General features: G+C 38.1%; 1 protein-coding gene across 3 annotated transcripts in view; it reads right to left on the bottom strand.

The window, feature by feature from the left end:
- Positions 1-24,700, bottom strand: part of PPP2R2C (protein phosphatase 2 regulatory subunit Bgamma) — a 213,680-nt gene that overhangs the window by 29,551 nt on the left and 159,429 nt on the right. For all 3 annotated transcript variants that reach the window (XM_019470626.1, XM_009273750.2, XM_009273751.1), the window contains 3 exons: positions 23,234-23,346; positions 21,400-21,577; positions 543-707 (listed from right to left, as the gene is read on the bottom strand). In XM_019470626.1, coding sequence (XP_019326171.1) covers positions 543-707; positions 21,400-21,577; positions 23,234-23,346 — 456 coding nt within the window. The remainder of the gene's footprint in view (positions 1-542; positions 708-21,399; positions 21,578-23,233; positions 23,347-24,700) is intronic.

Genomic DNA, 24,700 nt, shown 5'->3' with positions numbered 1-24,700 from the left:
ATCTTTTTCCTCGCCCCCCCCCCCCCCCAATATTACTTATTGCATTATTTCCTCTGTATCTGTACATTATTGAAAAAGTACATATAGGGAATGCTGGGCTAAATTTTTAGGAAGGACTCTGACATTCTTTAATCTAGAAAATGGATTCAAAATTTTGAAGGCAGTTTGAATGACAAAATTTCCTTGCTGCAGTATTCAGAACAACAGTTGTGTATTCAAAACAGTATGCTCATCTACTTAAATACTCCCCTCCCCCAATATTTCATTTGTTAGGAATCATCTCTCTTTTGCTAGAGACTTGTGGGTTCTTCACTGATCCCTGCAATAAGAACCACAAGGGCAACCAGTCACAGACACGACTGTTATCAAGTTCATAGGTAATACTTGTATAGATGAGAAAATTTTCTTCCTTTTGCCGTTTTCTTTTCAACTGTGCAACTGCAACTGAGAAGCTAATACACTGGGGTATGCACACATCTACATGCTGTCTGTGAATAATAAGACTTTAATGACATCTGGGGCTCAATGAAGCAAGGACTTACGCTTGGAATGTTTGTCACAGAGAGCCGATGCCCTCATGTCGCAGAGTCTCAGGGATCCTTTGCTGCTGCTGTAGACAAAGAGATTGCAGTGATGGGGATGAAACTCAGAAGCTGTAATCACTTCCGTCAGGTCCTCCATATTGGCTGGCTTTATATCTACAATGTCTGAATGGAAGTTTCATTAAGGAAAATGCAGTTGCTTGCAGGTAAACCATGACTCTTGCTGCCTTCTTGAAGGAAGCATGTAAATGTCCATACATTTAATGCTTTTAGATAAAGATATACTCATTTGTTTGGCAGTCAGGTGTTTTTAAATTTCCATACCTGCCCCATCTACACCAAACTCAAAGAGCCACCAGTCAGCAACGGTTTTACAGCAGATGCCATTAGTAGGTCAATACTTGTCCATGCTGTGCAAAGAAAGGCATCAAAGAAACAGTATTCCAGGGGATATGGAATTCTCACTTTCATTAACACTATAGAGAGCAGGTAGCTATATCTGCTGTAGCTGCTGTTGAAATCACTGCTCTATCCCAGATAATACTGATTGATAGGTAACAATGTACAGCTCAGATCTGCTCACTCCAGTAAAGGCTCACTGGCCTCAAACAATAAATGTACTCTTTTGCAAAGGCAAATGTGGCAAACACAGAAGCATTTATGCAGATAGTTTTGTGTGAATATATACTAATATAATATCCTTTCTAAAAAAAAAATGTGCACAGTGCTGGTTTTGCTATTTGAATACTTGCAAAAGAAGTATCTGAAATGGCATTCTTGGGTTTTTATGTAAACAATGCTCACTACTGAAATCAATATGAATTTCTGTGACTGAGAACTGTACATCTGAATCATTTAAGTGGACATATCTGGAACAAAAATACATAAAAGATCTAGTTTCCCAAGCACAAACCTATCAGTTGGATCACCAAAGATTATCCACATGAAGTACAGCTCAGATAGTGCCTCTCCAATGCATATATATCCATTCCTACATATTACCTGCCTTGGTGAGCTTAAAAACCAGGACCCAATTAACATGTATTTGGAGGACAAGGCCAGCCTGTGGAAGATTACTTATAAAGAAAAGAATGAAAGAAAGAGTCCCATGAGGGGGCTATAAGAAAGCAGTAGGTGTAGAAGCATAAAATGAAAGAAGGATTTATATGTAAAGCAGTACATTTAAATAAGATTTTATATTTTCATATGGCCCTCAGCAATCCGCTGTAGATAAGCCATCCAAATGTTAACAAATCCTTCGAACAGGAAGAGTAACATTACCCTATTTTACTGATGAGGCTGTGTGAGAGGCAATAAAGGATTTGCATAAGATCACATGGGAAATGCATGACAGAACAAACCCAGATCTACTAAGTCCCAGTTCAGTGCCCTAAACAGAAATCACCTCAGTGCCTGGATTCCCCAAACATAAAATTTGAATCAGCTGATGTTCAAAATTTGAACATCTCAGAGGATAAGATAAATGAGAAAATCTGTTTTACTGATGGCAAGAGAAACCACATATCATGATACTAAGCCTGCCCACTTCCCAAATGGAAGACCTTTAATTGATTTCTGTGGGAATGGGCTACAGTCTGTCACCACCTTTACACTCTGTACTTTGATCTTTCCCAAAAATGCAGATCTGGGACACTACACTGAAATTAAACACACTACAAAAGATTCAGAGATAATTATCTTGATGACTTTGCACAGACAAATACATCACATTGATGTTTTGCGGTTTTTTACACCAAGTAGTTTAAAAAGGAAAATATCAGCAAAACTATGAATATCTTGTGACATTTAATAACAACTGGGAATGAATTAATGTTGCATTTCAACTGCATTCCCACTTACTTGCACTATCACATTTGCATCCATCTCCAAGAATCCATCATGATTAATATTAGTGTAATGAATGTTAAGATGTAGCAACACTGATTTACCCCTTTTATAAAGCATCACTAAATATTCTTGAAATTCAACAGGAAAAAATAACCTTTATTCAGTTATTTGTATTTGGTGAATCTGCATCAAGAAATATCTTTAAGTAAAAGCAATTGCTTTCAGTGATTGAATTGCTTTCAGGAGTTCAGAGAAATTATAGTAACTCAATACAAGAATTTCACCTCTCAGCAGAGAAATGAATAATTGCTGAGTGATGAGAAAGATATAAAATATAAATAGAGTATGTGAAACAGTCATGGTAAGTATCATTTTTCTGGATGCTGAAGACAATATTGATGAATTTCCCTTCATTACATGAAATGAATAACCCTATGCTGAATAATGAAATTAAATATTCCATTCTCCTGCCAGAAAAGCAGAAAATACTTGAAACAGACTGCATTTCCAGATGTGATCTAAATCTCCACTGAGAAAGAACCTCATTGCCTACTGAGGATCATAGAGAAAATGCACCACTGAAAATTCATCGTTTCGTTAGATTTAGAAAAAATAAAACAATAACACTTGTACTGAAGTAAACAATCAAGGGAATAGAGTTGCAGAAGAGACTTACCCCAAATACATTTGTAGTAATAGATAGAAAAACAGCCTTTGCTTTGACAGCTACAGAACCCAATGTATCAAAAGAAGAACATGTCACACAAAAGAACATTTTCCTCCCCTCATGATTTTTGCCATCTATTTGAAAACAATCAAGTACAGCTTGACATGTGATGTGTGGGAACTGTATTTAAACTAGCATGACATGGTAAGGGCAAGCATCTCCCACGAGACATTTCGCATTTCTATTTTTCCATCTTCCCTTTGTGTCTTTTTCTTCCATTTAAGCACAACGTTGCATGGCAGGAAAATAAAAAAAAATTGGACCAGACAGTGTGCTTCAGAAACAGGCCCTTTGGTGAACTTGAAGAGCTCAAAGAAGAGGGAATCTGGCAGAAACTGTTTAAATGAAAATTCCATTGCTAAAAGGAAAAGTATTCTAACGGCACAAATCTGTCAAGTCGCCTCCTACGCTATCGTCTTCCCTTGCAATCGTATCTCATGGAGGGATGTCTTGAGTGGGGCACGGTGCCTCTCCCCCAGTTCACTCACATCTGAAATACCAGTCACATCTGACTCCTGTTGTACCACATGTAGTGTGGTTCATTTTCAGAGCATGGACAAAACAACTAGGACCAAAGCTATCTAAGACAGAAAGACCAAAGAGTTCACCATTGGCAGTGCACTAGGATATAATTCTGTTGTCCTAAAAAAGCTGGTGTTCCTGTGCCTGAACAGGGTAGGAATTTCCCCTAAGAAAATGGAAAAAGATCTTCACGCTGCTTTGACTCCCACACATGCTTGCCAAGAACGAGGCATTTTGATCCCTGGTATAGATACTTGCACTAAAGGAAGGCTGAACTGGTGCCTTGCCAGCAATGGGCTGGAATGCATTGGCAGTCTCTTAATTCATTAACATTAAAACAAGGAACAGAAAATACCTTCTTGCTCGCCAAAAATAGAACAGGTCTGTCCCTCTTAACCCAACTGTTTGCCGTCTTATATACCAGGTCTCCCCTCCATTGCTCAGCTCAGGGAAACGGGATGAAGCTATGAAGAGGCCAACAGATTTTCTAGATGCTCTCCACAGCAAAATGGAGATGAAAGGTCTAGTATGTTTCAGACCACAATGGTGAGAGATGATGTTCTTACAGTTGGGTTAGTAGAGCTACAAAGAGTTAATTTTGGGAACGGCACCAAAGATACTCTAAGGCAATGTGACCTTTAACTTTGGCTAAGAGTGTCTATGTTGCTTTCCCAAAATTATTCAAAAACAGAGGTATAACATAGAAGAGTGAGCAGGCAGGACAGGACCTGACTGAAAGAAGAAAGGAGGCTTTAGGGAAAGATCTGAGGGAGGGGAGGGAGGGAAGGAAAACAGTGGGAAAGGAAGGAGGAAAGAGCATAAGGAAAGGCATGATTAACAACCTGCAATGATACGCAGTGTGAGGGTTGCGATCTCAGTACACGATTCAGTTACATGGTATGTTTAGGTCTAATCCAGTATTTTGTGCGGCTGTTGTGCAGCTGATATTAAAATGACGATGACAGGAGGAAGAAGATTTGTTCCACTGCCTCTGGGCCACTGATCTAACAGAAATATCCCCCTCTGGGAGCAGTCACTCCATAAAGTTCCTTTTAGTGCAGGTTACAAAGATGACCCTCACCTTGATCCAAAATTCACATTAATCAGACTTCTTCTCTTGATCAGCTAGAAAATAAATGAGCACGCCTGCTTTATGCTCATGCCAAAACATGTATAACGAGAATGTGGAAAATACATATGGTTCCTGCTGAGCAAAAAAGGTTCCAGAATGAGTTTCCCTGTATGATAATGGAAACAGCAGTCTCCTCAAAACAGATTAAATTCCCTTTGAAGCGAACTGTATGCATAAAGAAACAGCTGCTTCGTCCTCCTGAAACCATCAAGGAATTCTACAAGAAACTGAATTTTGTAGAAAACAAACTTGCAACTCACAAGCTATAGCATATAAAGGACTGAATCTTATATCATTATTTTGGAATCATTTTTATATGACTTGTGGGTTCACTTCAAGAAGGAAATAATTTGTATAGTCAGACGAAGGCTACAGAAAAAAAATTAATTGCCCCCCCTTTATTCAATTGCAATGGAGGAGAGAGGCTTTCTTTAGAAAGCCAGACAGAATTTTCCATAATAACTTCACAAGAAAACCAAAATTCTCATCTGTCTTATTTCAACATATGCTGTTGTGACACTTCATTTTTACCCCTGCTTGGGTTGTTGCAATTTTTAAGCACTTTCAAAAAATAAACTTTAGCATATCTTCCCAAACCTGGCTGTTCCCTGTGTTTTCCACAGAGGTTTGTTCCAGCTCCTAATTTTGTCTGCATCTCACACCTACGTTCCAGCCTAGTCCTAGAAAGATTCACTGACTAGTAGCTGAAATCAATAGCAAGTCATAGAAGCTGCCAGCGCTTCAGTTTAGGGTAATCGATTACTGTGGTCCTGCTGAGGCTCTACACTTTTAATATAAGCATTACTCTGAGTGGTTTCCTCTGTTAGTCATTTAGTGCACGCTATTTTCATTTCAAGGAGGGAACTATGATGCTTAAAAATCAAGCTCTACCAGTTTTACACTTCCTACATGGTGGTTATATCATTCCTATACCATGCGCCAGCTGAGGGAATTAATTTCAAATGGCTACAGTTTTCTTGCAGGTTGTGTACATCAGGTGAGCAGGGACAGAATCAGGCCTCAGTAAGCTTGATAACATCATGATGTGATTACATCAATCTTATTACGAAAGAAAGAAGCAAGCCTTAACTTTTAAATAACCATTCACTTACTCCTTTCTTCTCATTTCTTAAAGATACACTGTATGTTTTCACTGTTGAATGACAATTCTACAATAGGCATGTCATGACAGTAAGGACACCGTTGGATAGGGTCCAGCTTCTGAATCTGAGACTTTCAGACCTGTTGTCCAAGAGTCAAGAGTTTCTGGAATGGATTGTCAATAGGTTAATGGATTTGGCCTTTTCTTCAAATTCCAGTGTTTTACCTTAGGCAGAGAGATGACCCAGTATTTATATTCTAAGTACTCCTAATAGCCACAGTGTCAATGCTTTTTATCACACAGCATTTGCCCACTGCTCCACTAAAAGCATGTACTGTATGTGTTTTATTAAAAGCCCAGAGAGTTGCAATTACATTGTCTGTACCATTTGACTCTTCTGAACCACAAAAGCAGAAACCGCTGCACAAGTGTGTGTTCCTTCGAGCTGTCTTGGACCTAATATCTGCTAATGCAAGGTATTGATCCATACTTGAAAATTACTTAGTAGTACAATGTCAGCCCAGTTCCATTTTTAGTTCCATGGTCTTTATAACAATGATTCTTCAGACATCATACTGGAGTTGGGAACTCTGGCAACACTCTCATACTGGTGGTGATTTGCTGAAAATATCAATTTAAATGGCTTGATTTTGATTGGCAATAAAACGTCTCCATCAAAGGTGTTTAGATAGTGCCATTATGATAGTACAAAGGCTTCTGACAGCTTTTTTTCTGTATTTTTCCTCGTATCAGGATTATGAGATACAGAAAGAGCAAAAACTGCTATGGGCTTTTAGCTTTATGTGGAAGGCCAAGTCATAGACAATTACATTAGGTGCTGTGCAAACACAAAGTAAAGGGGTTGCTCATAATATAAAGAACAAGTACAAAGTGCATACAAAGAAGAGATTAACTAATGTTAATACAGTTCTGTGGACTTCTGAGATTTCTTAACTCAAGCATTACAGCCTAAATTAGATGAAAAAGAGATGTTAGTGAAAGAAGACATGGTCATAGCTAAGAGGCCGCAGTAGCAATAAACTTTCCAGCTACTCAACTAGAACTAGCTACAAAAGAGAATTTGGCCTTGTTAGGTAAACAAGAAGTATAAAAACTAAGCTACTGTTGAGATCTAGCTCACCCAGAGATACGATGATATATTCAGTACATCCCCCTCTCTTACTGGTGATACACATTTATACAGTGTGGATAATAAGGAGGTCTGCGTGCTGGAGCGGTGCTCCTTGGGCAACAGCCTCACATTTATACTTGGCATACCACTGTCAGGACAAGATGGGCCGTGCTTCCTCACAATCTAATATCTAAAGCTTCAGCCAGATTCGTGCCTAATTTAGCTTTCTATTTCTGTCTTCTAACACCATAAAACTTACAAAACATGCGGAGCACAAAGGTCAACATTCAGACCCTTTAAATGTGTTTAGGAACCAAGATGGCACCGGTTTAACTGGCAGCTGATAGGAACCAGAGTCCCTCAAGATTAAGGGACTAACAAGATTTGTTCAAGGCTGAACAGGAAGCCAGGGACAGAACTTAAATACCAAACTTCTGAACCAAAGCTGCAACTCCTGGACCTTCCGTCTCAAGTTTCATTCGGAATTGGAGACATTTGGCAAGAAATTAAAAGTAGTATTAGGAAACATTTTCCAGTCATTAAATTCAAAGCAAAGGAGAGCCAGTATTGGTGTCGGTGTTTTACAGATAATGAAACTGAGGCATGAAGTGGCAAAGATTTGGCAAAAGTCAGCTTAAGGGTCAGCAAGAGCAATAGTTCTGGATTCTGCTTTCGTGGTCTCTCCCCTCCCTACCCACAGTACTCCAAGCATGTGAGTTTTCACTCCGTTCTTTTCTTGGTTAGTTGGTTTTGAGAGGTTCTTTTGTTATTATTACATTTGTCTTTTGGAATTTTTTCCCCAGAATGCAGACCAGTCTAAAGACTCATTCTGAATTTGAGAGATCTCATTCTGATCCTTGTAACATCAGAATTACTTTGCATTCCTATTATGTCAGTAAAACAAAATCAGAAAGCAGCAAGAAAGCCTCAAGTCTCCATTACGCAAATATGACTTGAAAAAACAATCAACGTATTTTAAATGTACTTAGTCAAATTTTAGGAAATTGCTTTTACTGCCATACATTCAGTAAATGTCACAGACTTTGCTGTATGCGAGTTGAAGAAAAACAAATCTAATATATAAGAGAAACTGCCTACGGAGTAGCTGCAACATTTGAATAAGCATTGAAAGCAGAGAACTGTAGAATAGCACTGCTAGGAAAGACAGTATTTAAAATGGTGCAAGTCATGTCAAAACTTTCTCATAGACAGGCCTGCTCATATACATTGCAATCATTAATTTACTTAGAGAATAATGAATTTAGAAGTAGATACTGGAAAATTTTAATTTATTTAAGAACTGAATTTTTGGCTTGTTTTTTAGAACAGAACACCCACATTTTCATCTGTAGACACAGTCACATGCCTGCTTTAGCCACAACCATATGCACATTCAAATTTTCAAGAGCAAAGAAATCATTATCTGCATACACACGGCTGAGAGCAAAATTAAGTGGATGAGTCAACAGAGAAAGACCTGTCTTCATAAATGCACATCTGCATTTTCCTGCGTACAGTACTCAATCACTGAAAGGCTGCAAAGGCATATTTAGTTGATATATTTGCATATTAATGAATTATGATTAATAGCAGAAGAGCCTCAGGTACATACAAATTATTAATAGAAGAGACCTATTAAGTCACCTGGCTCAGCTTCTCTTAAGCAGTACTCTTCTATGCAGTACGGTAAGTGGCACCATGTATCACATACTAGCAAGGGTTCCAAGAAAAGAGTGCAAGTTCAACATAATAAGACAAGGACAAATTATAAACTAAAGCAATATCATCTCATCATTCACAAACCTTCCTTCCTGAAATCAATGAGATGTTTAAAAGAGAACTGAGAGGGATCTACTTGGTTTGCTGAATCCAGTCCCTGGTGGTATGGAGAAATACAACATATATAACTTTCTAAACTCTATTTTAAAAGTAGCCAAGGATTGTTTCCCACATAACTTACAGGAAAGAAGAGATAAAATGTCTTTTTTTTTTTTTAATTAATAACCTATGCACCAACAGGTAATACCATCAAGAAATTTCTTCTTGATAAGTATTAAAATCCCATGCAGCTGAGGAAGATCTGCCTATTAAAAGGCTGACACAGAACTTCCAGCAGGAGGGTATAGATTTAGAGCATTTGGGGGAGGGGGGATTCTTTCCCTACATGCAATTTATTCTTCCATATACCTTGCAGAAAAGCCCAATACAGCAGTATTTGTACCCCAGTAGAGTAGAATAATTCCATATTTTAAGTGAAGTTACAATTCAAGTCACAAAGGACTCATTTTTTTGCAAAATTATCTAGCTAGAAGTGTCTTCTAGAGCATAACGCTCTCCCCTTCCCGGCATGGAAGTAGTCAAGTAAAACTATCTTCAAAAATACCCAGATGCTTCTGAAAAATAGGTCCTTTAAAAATACTAATAAAGGTTTCCATTCATAATTCATACTGATATTTCTGCCTGCAACTAACTTTGCACTGCCAAGAAATCCCTGAACATGAGCAATGTGAAAATGAAAATGAGGAACAGATTCAGGTGTCATGAGAAACTCCATAGTGAAAGTTTTCCAAATAATCTATATTAAATTATATAAAACACCTGATTAAAACCTTTTGGCAGGACTTATTATCTAGTTGCTTAATTTATATGAAAGGATTTACAAAAATGCCCATTAGCTTGGTCTCTAGGCACTGCAGAGAAATACGGGTTCCAGGAGTTTGAAACACCAAGATTATTCTCCAAGGCAAAGGGGTTCAATAATCACAGCTGTATGCCTGTTTGTTTGCTTGATGTGCCTCCAGAATATTGATTCCAGACAAGTCACATAGCTTGTAGTCAGTATGAAAACAGTCAAAATATTCTTAACTCTGGTGTTGTAACTTTGTTAAAGTTAATATTGCCTTTATTTACAGAGCATTTTTATTCCAAAGGTCCTAGAAGTGACCTCCCTTAACTCTTGCAATTTCACATGCAATGGCACTACTAAAGCTCAGTCCTTGCCAGTGTGTATTATGACAAAAGAAAAGAGAGAAATGTCTACATTAATGAGAAGTACCCTGGCTACTTCAATAGTGAGAAGAGCTTCCATGGTCTCAAGGTTTTAAAGACTCAAACAGAACACAGAGGTACAGACTGCAAGCTTTACAATACCTGAGATGACCATGTGAGCGTTTTTATGACACCTCCATTCTTGTATGGAATACTCTTCAAGTGAAAAGATTTTAGCCAATGAGCAAAGCAAGTTATATTTTCTTCTTCTTTATGTTAATACTCCGCAAAAGGTTGTGCTTTGCAAGGTTAATTTCAAGTCCAAACTCACATGGGAACGAGAATAATTAGACTCATTTAAGAGAATTCTCCCTTCTGGCAGAGCTGATTAAATTATTTATACATTATCTTTTTCTATAATTGTACCTAGAACTGTGTAAATGGTTTTTTCAATAAATTCATAATACATGTTTTTCAAGTTGGATACACCACCTGCACCTGTGACAATAGAGAATGGCTCATTTTTAAAATGCTTCAATGAGAAATTAATCCAGAGGGAAACAGTTAAAAGCTTCCACAATGACACCATACTGATTAAAACTCATCAACTAAAGAAATAAAATTAGTAAGACAATAAATCTTGAATTGAATCCTGTTACCCATTTCCACAGGAATAACTTCATTGACTGCAGCCACATTACACTAAAACATGAGCTGAGTATCAGCTCCATAACGTGACCCTTTATCTGTAATTTAATATTCCTTGCTGTATTTCCCAAGTCCCTCTTTGCTAAGGATCTCAGATTCGGGATAAAACCTGAAAATTCTAATGGAATAAACCACTAGGGTGAAAAAGGAAATCTGGTTGATGATGCTAACACTCATTTCAGCTCTACTAAGTGCTCTTTCTCTCTTAGATAGCAATAAACTTGAGAAAGCTTGAGATAATGATATTTTAAAGGGCATTCCTGGCACAAAATAGTGACTTGTTTGCTACAATCAGAAGAATAACAGTCCCAATTAAACTGGAAAGCAATTGGCTCTATGGCGATCTGTGAAAAGACATCTTTGCACCTATTGTAAAATTCGAAGTATCTTCTATAGTTGCGCTGCCTAGATCACTCTACAAACACATGAATACAGTGAAATCCCTGTGCTGTTCTTTAATGTACTATTAAAGAGTTCTGAAATGGCTTTTACGGGCTCAGGATTTCACACTACTTTTTATCATTTGCTGCAACTCCAGCCAATTTTCTTTTTCCTTTTTTCAATTCACTATACAGTTTAAAAACCAAGAATGTTTTAATGCCTCTGGCTATGTTTTTCCTTACCTCTGCAGCAACTAAATAATGGGTATGGGTCTCTATTTGGGGACAACTGCATTAGAGAAGACAGAGGGTTAGATAAAGAAATCCATTAAAAGGATAACATAATCACATACTTATTCATTCAAGTTGTGTATGGACAGGAGTGATAAGTAAGAAAATTATGTATTCTGATTAACAAATTAATATTTTTATTAAACAATAAATCTGCAGTGCAGTAATTATCCCAAGGCTATAGCTATGCTCAAATCACCTTAAATTAACTTCTTTAAAAGCAACTCCAGAAAAAGGAAGAGCCTGGTCTTTGCCAAGAATGCAAAGCCCTCAGCTATAATTAGTTTTTCACAGCCAGGATCAACTCTTCCAATTTATTTATTTTTGGAGGATGGCTAGATAGGGAATATTTTCATAGCACTATCCCATGCCCTGAAGACACTGCTATCTGACACTCCAGCCATGTATTGTTGCTTTTGCTGCAATGTACATTTCAGCTGTATGGCAGGAGGGTCTCAGTCAGTGATTCAATGCTAAAATACTGTTTAGCTCTGATTATCGCTCCTTTGGCTATCAGAATGCTCTGTCATCCAGTTCTCTCTGGCTGACAGTCAAATTCCTGAGATAGGAGTCAATTCAAGGTGATGAGAATAGTTAAAAAGCAACTGTTTATAACAAGGATCACAAAGTATCCTCTGGCAAGAAACAAAACCAAACAAAAGTCTTGAAAGACCACTTTTGCAAATTTATTCATGGTTTTCAGAGCTCCCTAAATCTGGACTTAAAGTCTCCTAAAAGATGCTGAGACTCCTCTGTATTTCTTGAAAATAAATCATCCTTAAGGTCCTTATAGTCCCTACTCACACAGCCTTACTGCTGTAATTATTATCTATTATTTGAATTACAGCAGTTAGTTATAAAGACTGCAATTTGCACAAGATAACATATAAACACACAACTGTTCCTGCTCTGAATAGCTTAAAAACTGTACTCAATTAAGATATGCTATGATAAATGATGACCACATCAGAAATAATGTTGTGTCCAAACTGGACGTAGTTTTACCTCAACAGAAGCAGAAGAACCAATCCAATGCCTGTTGTAGAAGCTGTATCTATGTTAGTGTCTACAAGACAAAGTCATTTAGGTGATCCTAGAAATGCAGTTCTCTCTTGGCACTTTGCACTAGGGACACACAGAATTTTTCTTACCAATGAGTCTGTGGAGAGTTCATGAAAGGCTCCGTTTACTATCGGGATTCTATACAGTTCAGAGAAGATGACAACTTACAGTTACACATACTTACCTATTTACTAATTTTATTCCTCAATTGACACTAAAAACATTTCTTGTGTGATTTTCATAGAAGAACCCCTACTGCATTCTTCCTAACAGGCAGCAAAAACACACATCAAGGACTCTCCCAGCTACCACATTTCTAAAATCCGTAGTCTGGTGGTCACATGAGATATTTTGTTTAAAGCTTAAAATTCTTTACTTTATGCCACGTTTGACTACAGTGGTTACAAAGAACAGGTGCCTGATGCATTGTTTAATTACACACCCATGGAGCCAGCGTGGTCCCCAGTCTAGCAGTCAGAACATTCTTTCTTCCTTTTATATTCTTCTTAATTATTATTTATCTAGTATTACATATCCAATTAGGGTGGACCCCTGCAGAATCTAAAACAGCTTAAAGAAAAATCAGGCTTTATTTGATCATTGATATCTAGTAATACTGCTTAACAGCTCCATTAAAACAATGATTGGGTTTTATTCTGTTAAGAGATGTCTTTCTCCAGTTTAATGTATATTAAAATATTCTTTTTACAGTGCATACACAATTTTGACATTGGAACTCTGCCTAGCTTTGCTTGTACACATAGGTAAGGTGTGGTATGTAGTTAACATTTTAACATAAAGTGGTTACTGTACTTTGTTTAAACCATCACAGTTTGAGGCTTAATGTTACAGACATCATATAAAGTAAATGCAAATTGATGCATGAAAAAAATATAAAAGAGGCCAAAATGCATTTCACTATACCTTTTTTGTCTCCAAAAATACTGACTATATTTACTTTAACTCTTATGTTGGCTAACGAAGATTCAGTCACCTTCCTAGTCCTTGGATCTTCTAAGATGAGGCATAAACTTGATATTTGGAAATTTAAGCTATTCTAAACCCACGTGACTACAAATCTGTGTCTTGATTTCCAGTGGGGTTTATTTCAGATACCGTTATTTGTGAACTTCTCAGTACAATGAGGAAGTCCTCCCAACAACTAAAGAACACACAAAGTGTTTTCTACTTTCATGCATTAAAGGATTTACTTCTGGATAAGCTCACCAAGAGTAAAATAAAAGGAGAATATCAGAATTTGGGTGGGTCAGCACTTTAGACAAGAAATAACATATGTGTACTTCACCTTGACAGTAGCAAAACATCCTTCTTTCTTCTTCAATAACTACTGTAGTCAGATCAAATATTATAGTCATATTTGCTTTTCCAGGTCCACAATACCAATTGAAAAAGCCCAAAAATACTGTATGGAAGAGCCCAACTCAGGCAACCATTTATAAACTTAATGTATTTGGTAAGCTTTAAGTCAGTATGTAAAAAGCATGAAAACTCTAGTCAGATATGAAACACATCTCAGGCCTCCCTACAAAACAGAACTTTATCCTCTAGTTTTCTGGGGCATCTGAAAAAGACTATATGAATTTCTTATACTACTTAATGCAAAGAATCTTTCCAGAAATGAGGGACTATTTTTCACGATTTCAAGAATTCTTTTAATACCCTTAAGCACCATCATATGTATACAGGACAGCACTTTCTTGCAGTCCCACCAGCAGCACTTTATAAGCTTTATGCTGGTGCTTGTTCCTACTCCTGAGCCTCAGTATATGACCTATGATCTGTTGCCACTCATACATATGATGCTCTGCTGACACACAAATATTCAGCATTACGAGTAAGAACTATGCAAGAACTACAGTATCTTCTGCCAATCTATTAATCACATTTTAGCAAAACTAAATACTGAACTACACCAGTGTAAATGATCCTCAAGTTACTGGGTGATTTGGTATCTACAGTTGCATAGGTAATTTCAAAATAATTTATTTTTAATGCACAAATACTCTAAGCTGAAAGATCTCAAACCCAAAAGTTAACAGGCAAAGTCAATGGAAACTGCCATTTTGCAGAGCTTCAAAAATCACATCACTTAAAAACAACCTCAAATTAATCGCTAATCATTGCTAAATGGATAACCATGAATTTCCATCTAGTATAGTCATTTTTCAAATGGAAAACTTTTCCATTGCTTCAGATAAGAGTAACTTGAACAGCAAATTCTTGGGAGAAATAAGCAGGCTTAAGTACTACAACCCTTTTCCTAAATTCATCATCAAATGACTGAATGCTAAGCATTGGCAATGTAAAGATTCATTTCACTGGGCAACAAAGTTTTTGCTTCTGATTACCTTTTGCAAGGTTAGAATTGTCATATATTTTTTTGAAAACACTATATTATTTTTCTCTGTCCATTAAAGCAAGTGATCCCTAGCAAAAAACCTCTGTTGGTGCTCATTGAAATTCCACCCCATTGCATTCTGGCAGTTAACAGATCCTATAGAGCAAAGATACACTGACTTCTATTTTTCCAAAACAAAACCATTTTCCTACCACTTCTTCATCTCTGTTACCTTTTTTACAGGATTTCTCTCTCCTGAACAGTTTGCCACTTTATCTAATGCAGAATTAGAATATGGATGGAAGTAACAGAAAGTGGAATCTCGCCGGGCAATATTCAGATTTTGGGTGGAAACTCCAGCAAACCTATTTGGCTATAACAGTCTTTGTTTAACTGAGTCTAAAAAGTGGGGCTAAGACTGACTAACCTCAAAATTTTATTACAATTATTTTAAAATATTTTTATTGCAAAGTATTTAATTGTGTTAAAGTATGTCAACCACTTCAGTAATACAGAGGAGGAAAGATCTCTGTCATGACCAGTTTACAATGCAATTATTGGCAGATGAGAAATAGCAATGCAGCAAAGAACCTAACAGTTAAGTATTGATACTTGGTGTGAACTTCATGTATTCACAAGTTTCATGCAATAGAATTTCTTCTTTTTTATTTTTTATCCTTTTTCCTCTACATACTGTCCTTCCCCATGGCTTTGCAAGATGGGACACTGGAGCCATTAGTCAGCATTTCTAGTAGTTTACCTCAAATTAGAGTACAATTCAACATTTATCAAAATGCACAGAAAACCTCCAGTTGACAGTACTCAGATGTGAGTTAGGTGTCAAAATCTTTATTTTTACTACTGTCAACTCTTATTTTTACTAGAAGACCAGTGTTCCCCTGCTAAAAAAAGTGGAGACTAAAGAGTGCATTACATCAATCCAGAACCTAATCAGCTTGAGGGAAAAAAAGCTACTTTCAACAGTTGTTCACATAGGATTGTTTTAATTAGAAAAGCAAAGCAACCATTTCTCAATAGTGACACTTTAAAAGAGCTCGCCAAACCATGAAAACAGGGTGCATAGTACCTCTGCAATCCTCTACTTCTAACTTACAGACCTGCTTTTAGCTTTGCAGACATCTTCATTCTCCTTTAAAGGAGAGAGAGACAGAGACAACGCATGTGGGAGAAGGAGAGACTCTGGGAAGTAAAGAATAAAACGCCACCACAAATTTTGGGAAAAGCTACTCAAATGTTGTGAGTAGCAACTCAGCTAGAATATGACTCCATGGTATAATATATACCTTTTAAATACATGATACAGATTGGCAGAATCTTTCTTGATAGAATAGGAAGTGCTAAAATGTTATACACAGAGCTCTCAAAAGAAGAGAAATAATGTCTGCCATCTCCCCAAACAGAAAGCGCATGCCTGAGGAAAACAGTGCTGTGGGTGGGGGTGGCAGCAGGTTCTCGTGCAGCAAAGGCATTTTTTCAAGAGCGCAGAAAATGCATCCTTGTGCACACAGCTTGTGCACAGTCATCCTGGCTGAGGAATTTTTATAGAAACAACCTTATCTCACTCAAGGGCATAAACTTGCCAGCTTACAGCTCCGCAAATGCCAAGAGAATACTGCAGATTTGCTTTCAGTTTAGCATTCAAATGCTTAGCACTGAGGCAGGTAACAGGAATTTGGTAAGGCTATCTATCTTTCCCAGCCTGGGGGCTGCTCCCAGAGCACTATATGTGCCCTATATATGCACTATATTCAGGTGCACAATGGGCTGCCACAGACGTGGTCTCCATCAATGTACCATGTTATTTTGGTTTTTCTATTTCTTTTCTTTTTTGTTGTTGTTTACTTCTTAAGTAAATTAATTTCCCCAAGATACGGTGCCTAACGATCTGACTATCCATGATATACTTCAAATACTGGAATACATTAGACTATAAGAAGGCCCTATGGTGATTTGCTAATTAGCTTAACCCTTTTGGGACACGGAAGAAGGAATTTTTTATTAAAACAGGGTAACCCTGGACTATATTGATCTGACTGAGAAATGAGTATTTTAGTCAAGATGAGTCTCAAGATGAGTACATGCTGGAAATGGTGATGTTGTTTCCATAGCAATGCCATGACAGCCTCTAGAGTGAAACAGTGTGCTACCAGGAAATGAAGGGAGTTCAAGTGCTATGAGCAACATAGTTCTGTGAGCAATCCAAATACATTCTCATAAAGAATATTTAGTACAGCTAGATAGTCCAAAGATTGCTGCTGATGTGAAGTAAGCCTTATGAATACGCTTCCAGCAGTCCTGTTTTCTCATTCACTACACCCAAGATGACTTATCTAAAAGCTTAAGCTATGGGCAACACTGCTAAGCCATTTCAGACCGAATATTAACAAATACAGCAACCTTTACCTCACTTCTTTTCCAATGAAGAATATCATCCATAATTAAGGACACTGACTCTCGTTCTCCATAACATAACCAAACACATTAAACCTTTTAGCGAAGAAAAGCCTCATATGTGCAATTATTTGCCAGCTGACCTTCCCCCTTCCTGTTCTCTCACCTCCTCCTCTCCCTTGCCTCCTCCTGCCCAAACAATACTGGGCAAAGCTGCTTCCAAGTGGGAAGCAACGTACAGCAGTCTTGCTTATTCCTCATGAAAATTTACACAGCCACAGCATAAAACTCACTTGTCTGCTTTTTACCCCAGTTAGCGTTTATGCTAATACAAAGGCAAACCAGAAAACCACTAATTGTACTTTATTTGCCTAAGGCTTTACCTAAGGCAAATATTCTGGTCAAAGTCTGCAAAGCTGATTTAAAATATTTTCCAAAGAAGACAGAAAGAGGTTTAAATTAATATCTGCATTGCTTTGTCTTTTCATTTTCAAAGAAATGAACGATTCTCAGTGATCTGTAAAACTGCTAAAATAATGGTTATAACCCAACTGGTCTCAAATAAAATTCTATAAGACAAAGTACTTTACTTGAAAAACACCCTAGCATACCACTGCTAATCCATTCTTTCTCCAGCGTTTCCCATGCAACTTGTAAAGATGTTCAAACATGAGCTGAATGTCCAGAAACTCTACCACTGTACTTGTTGTTTGTGTCATTGTCACAACCAGCCTCTTGGGTAAACAGATTGTAGTTCATTATATGTAGCAGTGCTGCCTCTGAGGGAAAGTAGAAAGACAAATACACATCACAGCCAGATCCCTTATTAACAAATGCCACTTCAAACCAAAATGTTTTCTATTTATTGTTTTAAACATGTATTTCAAGGAATCAAGCCTTGCATGTAAAACAGCAAGATGCTTCATTTCCATTTTGCATCTAGTAAAAAGATGTGAAGCAAGCATTTTTAAAACTGCCTGAGCCTCCTCCTGCCTGTCCCCCTAAGTGTGTTGCAGAAGGCACCAAGCCCACCAACATTCATTTATAATTTAAACTGTTTGCTTGGCAGAATTTTTTCATCTTAATATGTCTAGTCCTAATTGCAACTGGCACACCCAATGTTTTTACCAGAAGCTCATCTACTTCCAGGAGAGTTTTATGTAACTGGGTTTCCTGTAGGAGAGATGGGACAGATGTTGAAATCTAGTGGAAAACGTGCCCCTGCAATTTTACATGGACTTACAGGGCTCTATATGAACAAAAAGATACCTGTGGAAAGACTGATGCAAATTTAACTTACTCGTCCCCTTCTTCCAGTTACCGTGGTCTCCCAGTTAATTCCCCAATACGAGCAATATTCTGTAACTATCTCACCTTCTTTTGGAACATCTATCTCAACTTTTCTGTTTATCAAAGAATTAAGTAAAAGTAATCTGCCTGATGATCTGGTTTGGACAACTGAGTACAGATACAGCTTATATTGTCTGAAACAGAAGTGGATACAGCCTATTTAACTAGGTCTGCTCTCTTGAATACATACTGGTATCCAGCCACAAAAGTCAATCTGCTGCCACCATGGCCAGCTTAGCAAGAACGGTTTGCCCCTAGCATTGACCATCCCTTTACCTAGCGTTCTCTCCTATCACTGCCTAAACTCTCTCATCACAGTCCTCCCAGATGTTCATTCATGTGTATCTAAAAGAAGCAGCAATATCTGTATCCCAATCCAGGATAGAAAGCCAGTTATTCCAAAGTCATCCACGTAAGTATCCCAAAGCCACCCAGATACAGGAAAAGTTTCCTATCCTAAAACAGAAACACACTCTTAATTTCCCCCTCATCATCTTCTTAGAACATACTCAGAAATCGAGCGTGCTACTATAAATGGTATCATGTTTTAAGAGTTAAAGCAATGATTCAATCAGAAACTCTAAAACACTTTTTATCAGTAAATATTCAACGACAGGGGTGTGCTAATGCTTGAAACAAAGTCCATGCAGCTGTCACCGAATACAGCAGTTGAACATACAGGAGTAGAAGCAATAACACCCTAAACAGTTAATTCAATCTCAGATAATTTTGCTATCCATGCTGTTCCATCAAGACATACGGTAGTAGTTACGATTGTAAGACTAAGTCTGTTTTTCAGCTCTTTCCTAGTATATTGCTAGAATTTGAAACATTATTGGAGGCCAAGTGGTTCTGAAGCCTGCATACAAGTGTTTTCTTACTAAGGGCAAATGAAATGTTGTTAATCAGGGCTATGAAATTTATAGTTTTCATAAGCAATTTCTTTAAATTTTCTGCCTCAATTTCCTCATCCACAAAATAGTAGACAAATTCATCTATCTACCAGCCTCTTAATCTTTTGTAAGGATAAATTGATCAACACATACAAAGGATGTGAAGATAAAAAGCTCTGCATAAATGCTAAGAATTATTTTACACTACCATATTCACAATACTTTTGTTCTGATTCTATCAATACTCCCATAGTAAACCTTTTCTTTTCAAAGATTTACACACATTTGGGGTTTAAAAATTCATTTGGGGCTGATATTTCTGTCAATAAGCTCTTAGCGTGGCAAATGACTTAATAAAAACTCATGCTGTCCTCACGAACTATAGTAACTATTTGGTTTTTTAAAACTTGTCAGAAATATTTCTCTTGGCAAGCCATAGTTTATAAAACAGCTTTTAACACAATAAAAGGGATTGCCAAAAGCAAAGACTTATCTTGTATAAGTATTCTGGAGTGTGATCTGGTTATCATACACAGACATACAGAGATTGCTGTGCTTGGTCTGACTCACTGCTCTGCTTTAGAAGAAAGAGGAGGATACACAGTAGAGGAGAACACACAGTAGCCACGTATAAAAGTGTCCAGGACAGAGACAAGACTGGAAGGTGAAGCTACAGTGAGGAAGACACTGTCAGGAGACACGCTGCTACTCCATATAGGTGTGCTGACAAACGATTTTCCTACTCTGTTCTCTCTTACTAAAGAATGGAAGTACAGTTGCTTGGATATCGAAGGCAGACATAGCTGGACTTTGAAGAACCACATATAAATTGGTCCTATATAAACAGTCATATTAAAGAGGGCACCATTTAGCTTGCTTAATCTAGACAGGTGAAAGACAGAAAAAGAATACGAGTTCGGAAACAAACTGAGGAGATATTCCCTACAGTCCCCAGGGTAAAGGCACCTGTCACTTGATCCTGCAAAGGCAGTTTTTTAAGGACATTGAGTAGTTTGATTTAATGAAAATGTTTCCTGTGACATTAACAAAGCACGGATTAAGCTTCACAGATGATCTGGCCTATGAAGGAAGAAATATAAACAATCACCAGAGGCAGGGAGAACACCCCATCACGTTGGTACTTTCTTTTAGGAATTTGCCCCCAGTAGGACACTTTGACGTCTAATAGTCCCTCATACAAATCCACAGAGAAATAGTCTTCTAACTCCTTTTGAAATACTTAAAAAGAAATCACCAAAGGAACACAACATTCTGAGCTGGCCCCATAACCTATTTCTCTTCTTACTGGTCCCTTTATGTTCTCCAAAACACAGAGAATCACTTTTCTTGGCTACATTTTCTTTTGTTCCTCCTCCAAGCCACCCTGTTGCAGTGCAAGGGGCAGCCTCACAGATGACTGGAATGATCCCACAACGCAGCTTTCAGGATGACGCCAGCACTTGATAGAGCAACGACTGCATTAATCACAGACACAACAACTCATGCAAAGCAACTGAGCCTTATCCCCAAACCGTGCACATTTCAGGCATTAGGGTTCTGGAAAGCAGGATGATGGAGAACAGAGGGCACGGTCAGGGTAAGGACTGACCTTTCAGCAAAACAAGGTAGAGTAGCTCAGCATGAAATGTCTTCAGGAAATAACAGTATAGAGTATTCTAATCAGGTGGATAGTTACCATTCAGCTGGCATCAGTTTCCTATTTACTTGTCATTAACCAACTCCAAGACTGTTATTTTTCACATAAAATTCCCTGATTTCTGCAACCTCTTAGCTGTCTCTTATGATATCCGAACATTTTCTGTTGCAAATACTGCAGGGATTCTGATAAGTAAAGGTATATTTTAAAATCTGCAGAAAAATATTTTAAAACAGCTCTCTTAAGCCCCACTAATACTATCAACACTGAGCAAGGAACCACAATAAAGGATACTGAAGCTCCTGTCTGTGATTGCTAAATGCCAGAGGTTAATCCTGAGATCATCTGCTGACATGTATGTCTCACAGTCACTGTTGACGGATATTGAGTTGACATGATAGGTGTGACCATTAGCAAAGATTCTCCGGGGAGTGACTTCTACCATCAAATCCATAGGTTTCAATACAGGCACCTGCCAAAAAAAACAAAACACAAACCAGAAAAGGAGTAAGATTTTAAATAATTTTTTGCTAGGATGATGAGAGTTTCAATGGAGAGAAAGCATTCAAAGACTGTGACATTATAAAACTTCTCAACAATGTATGCAAGCTGAATTCCCCCATGGATGAATTGCTGGGCAAGGCCATCCCTGCCAAGGAGGAAGGGAGAGACAGGAGAGCCACGGAGAGCCAGGCAGAGCAATGGAAAGCCTGGACTGTGGGAAAGCAGGCACTGGAATGCCTGGACTATGGGAAGGGAGGCACTGGCAGCTGCCACAGAACAGGCCAGTCCCACAGCAGGAGCTACTGTCCCACATATGCAGGAGGCTCTGGCTCTGACAAGCAGTGAAGTCCTAGTATTTTGCTTTTGCTGAAGAGTTTGCTGTTAGCTGTAAATCACAGTATTTCTTTTGCTACTTGATGTCTCTCTCAAAAAAGTCAAGTGGTGAAAAGGTTTTAATCTCAGCAAAACATAATAAACAAAGTCTTGGAAAACAAAGCCAACATGTGTATTGACATACCGTACGTACACACATACTCCTGAAAAGCTAAGACCACAGACTATTACTCATCATTGCGCCCTCATTATTTCCCTGTGTGTCACTTCAATGTCATGCTTCAATAACTAGACACTGTCAATTTATTCCTTATTGTTAAAGCGTTAAACACTGTAAGGCTGTGGTCCATGATTGGGAGTATTCGATGTTGTTGAACACACATCAGAAACAATCTATCATACATCAATCCACAAGATAGTTTAAAGAGGAACACAGACAAGTTAAAGCTTTGAGTTTAGCTTGCCACTAAAGGAACAAAACAATGGTTCGCTCAGCCTTTGACTTCTCAGACTATAAGCAATCTGGAATGGTTTTGTTTGCCTAATCATACAGAATGGATAAATATTCCCCATTAATCTTTACACTTTGGAGGCTTTTTTCACAATAGACAATATTGGCTTGTTTTGGAGGTGGGGGTTGTTTGTTTGTTTCTAATAATAAAGAAATAGTAGCATTTATACAACATAGCCTTCCAGTTCTAACCTTTAGCACTTCCTTTGCCAAAACACCTGGAGTGAATTCAGCCATTAAATCTGAGAGCAAAAATCTATTACGTTATCATATGTGCTTATATGAGTTCCATGAATGCAGAACCTCACATTCACTGGAGCACAGACTATTGCAAATCCCACTCTTCAGATAGGAGATAATTCTTTTATACTACTGAAATAAAGATGAGACTGAAATTTGGTGTACCGTCTTTAACTCAGTTGCTCTGAATGAAGCAAGAACACTGTTTAATATTAATTACAAGTAGACTGCTTCCAGCACACCAGGCTAAAGAATCCTGTGTGAAAGCACGTTAATTCACGCTGAGAGAACTTTATCAGGAAGAATAAAACTGACATAAACTCTCTAAACATATTTGTGTTAGTCACTATATCATAAAGCATTTGTGACTTGAAAATGTGTGACAGATTCAAGACCTTATCAGTCAGCTAGAACTTCAATAAGAATAATCATATATATGCTTAGCATTAGGTACATACTTAAATCTTTTACTGAGTTCGCACCCATGACTACCTTCTTCGTACAGAAACAACTGGATTTTGGACAAAGACAGCAGCTTACCTGCAGTGATGTTACTGTAGAAAGATCTTTAAGTTTTCCTTCTTCATCTTTTAAGTTGTACCCCTCTGGTCTCTTATCTCTTTCAGTAATTTTCCATAACTTGATTGTTTTATCTTTAAAAGAAAAGACAAACAATTGTCAGCATAGGAATTCTGAATGTGGTTATTCACCTTTCACAATACAATCCTTAAAGAAATTTCTACACCTTGGTTTAGACAAGTCCCGTGCTGAAACAGTCTGGGTCACTTTATTTTGCACATCCAGAAAATGTTGCCAACAGAAAAAATACTCATAAAGCACATCCCGTACCTTCAGACCGAGTCAGAGGTTACTGGTAGCGGACTGACCATGTAGAGCACATGCTGCTCTCCTATCCAGCTTGGCAGTTTGCAGGTGGAACAGACCAAAAACACTCAATGCTCACTGCTGAAGCTCAGTTTGACAATTTGACTTTGCAAGGAAATAATCTTGATATTAAAGCCAGTTTGATAGGTTACTTATAAACAGCAAAAGAAGAGCATGGAGCAGACAGACACACCAACGATACCTGCCTGACCTATTGTGGGAATGGGCAGTGGTGCATTGGTGTAACATCAGGAGCTCCAGCAAACAAAAGGCTGTGTGAAAAATGAGATATTTCTCCCTCCTAAGGGAAAGCAGCTGAGAAATAACTGAGAAAAAAAACTGAGAGCATTCTGTTGTAAGGGTAAGAGAGAAGTGGGGAGAAAAATATATTAATCTTACATGGAATGGAATTAAATCTAAACTCTCCCTTTTTCATGATGGGTGAAGCATAAGATGATAGAATAAGAATGCCTCTTGTTTAGCAAAGAGCCTCTGAAGCCAACAAATAGAAGTTTTAAACATTTCAGATGGAGTTTCTCCTTGGTTTTGTAGTAGCTGAAGCTGCAGATTTCCCTAACGTTGATCGTCCACTCCCACTCTGATCGCGCACCCAACCTGCCAACCCTAACACCCTCTAGGCTGAAAAATCAATGCCAACTCTTCTCCTGCAAAAAATCTGTCCCCAAGCTTCTAACGGTTGTTTCACTCTGTCCTGGTTTCGGCAGGGATAGAGTTAATTTCCTTCCTAGTAGCTGGTACAGTGTTTTGGATTTAGGATGAGAACAAAGTTGATAACGCACCGATGTTTTTTAGTTGTTGCTAGGTAATGCTTACACCAGCCAAGGACTTTTTAGTTTTCCATGCTCTACCGACTGAGAAGGCTGGAGGTGCACAAGAAGCTGGGAGGGGGCACAGCCAAACTGGCCAAAGGGACATTCCATACCGTGTGACGTCATGCTCAGTACATAAACTGGGGAAAGCTGGCCGGGGGGGCGGTTGCTCGGGGACTGGCTGGGCATCAGTCGGCTGTTGATGAGCAATTAGGGTTTTTCACATCACATGTTTTTCTTGGTTTTGTTTGGGTTTTTTGGTTGTTGGTTTTGGGGGGGGGGTTTGTTGTTT

The sequence above is a fragment of the Aptenodytes forsteri genome, unplaced genomic scaffold, assembly GCF_000699145.1.
Source record: "Aptenodytes forsteri isolate BGI_AS27 unplaced genomic scaffold, ASM69914v1 Scaffold111, whole genome shotgun sequence".
Taxonomy (NCBI): domain Eukaryota; kingdom Metazoa; phylum Chordata; class Aves; order Sphenisciformes; family Spheniscidae; genus Aptenodytes; species Aptenodytes forsteri.
The sequence above is the reverse complement of the archived record's forward strand: the minus strand, read 5'-3'. Positions and strand labels throughout refer to the sequence as shown.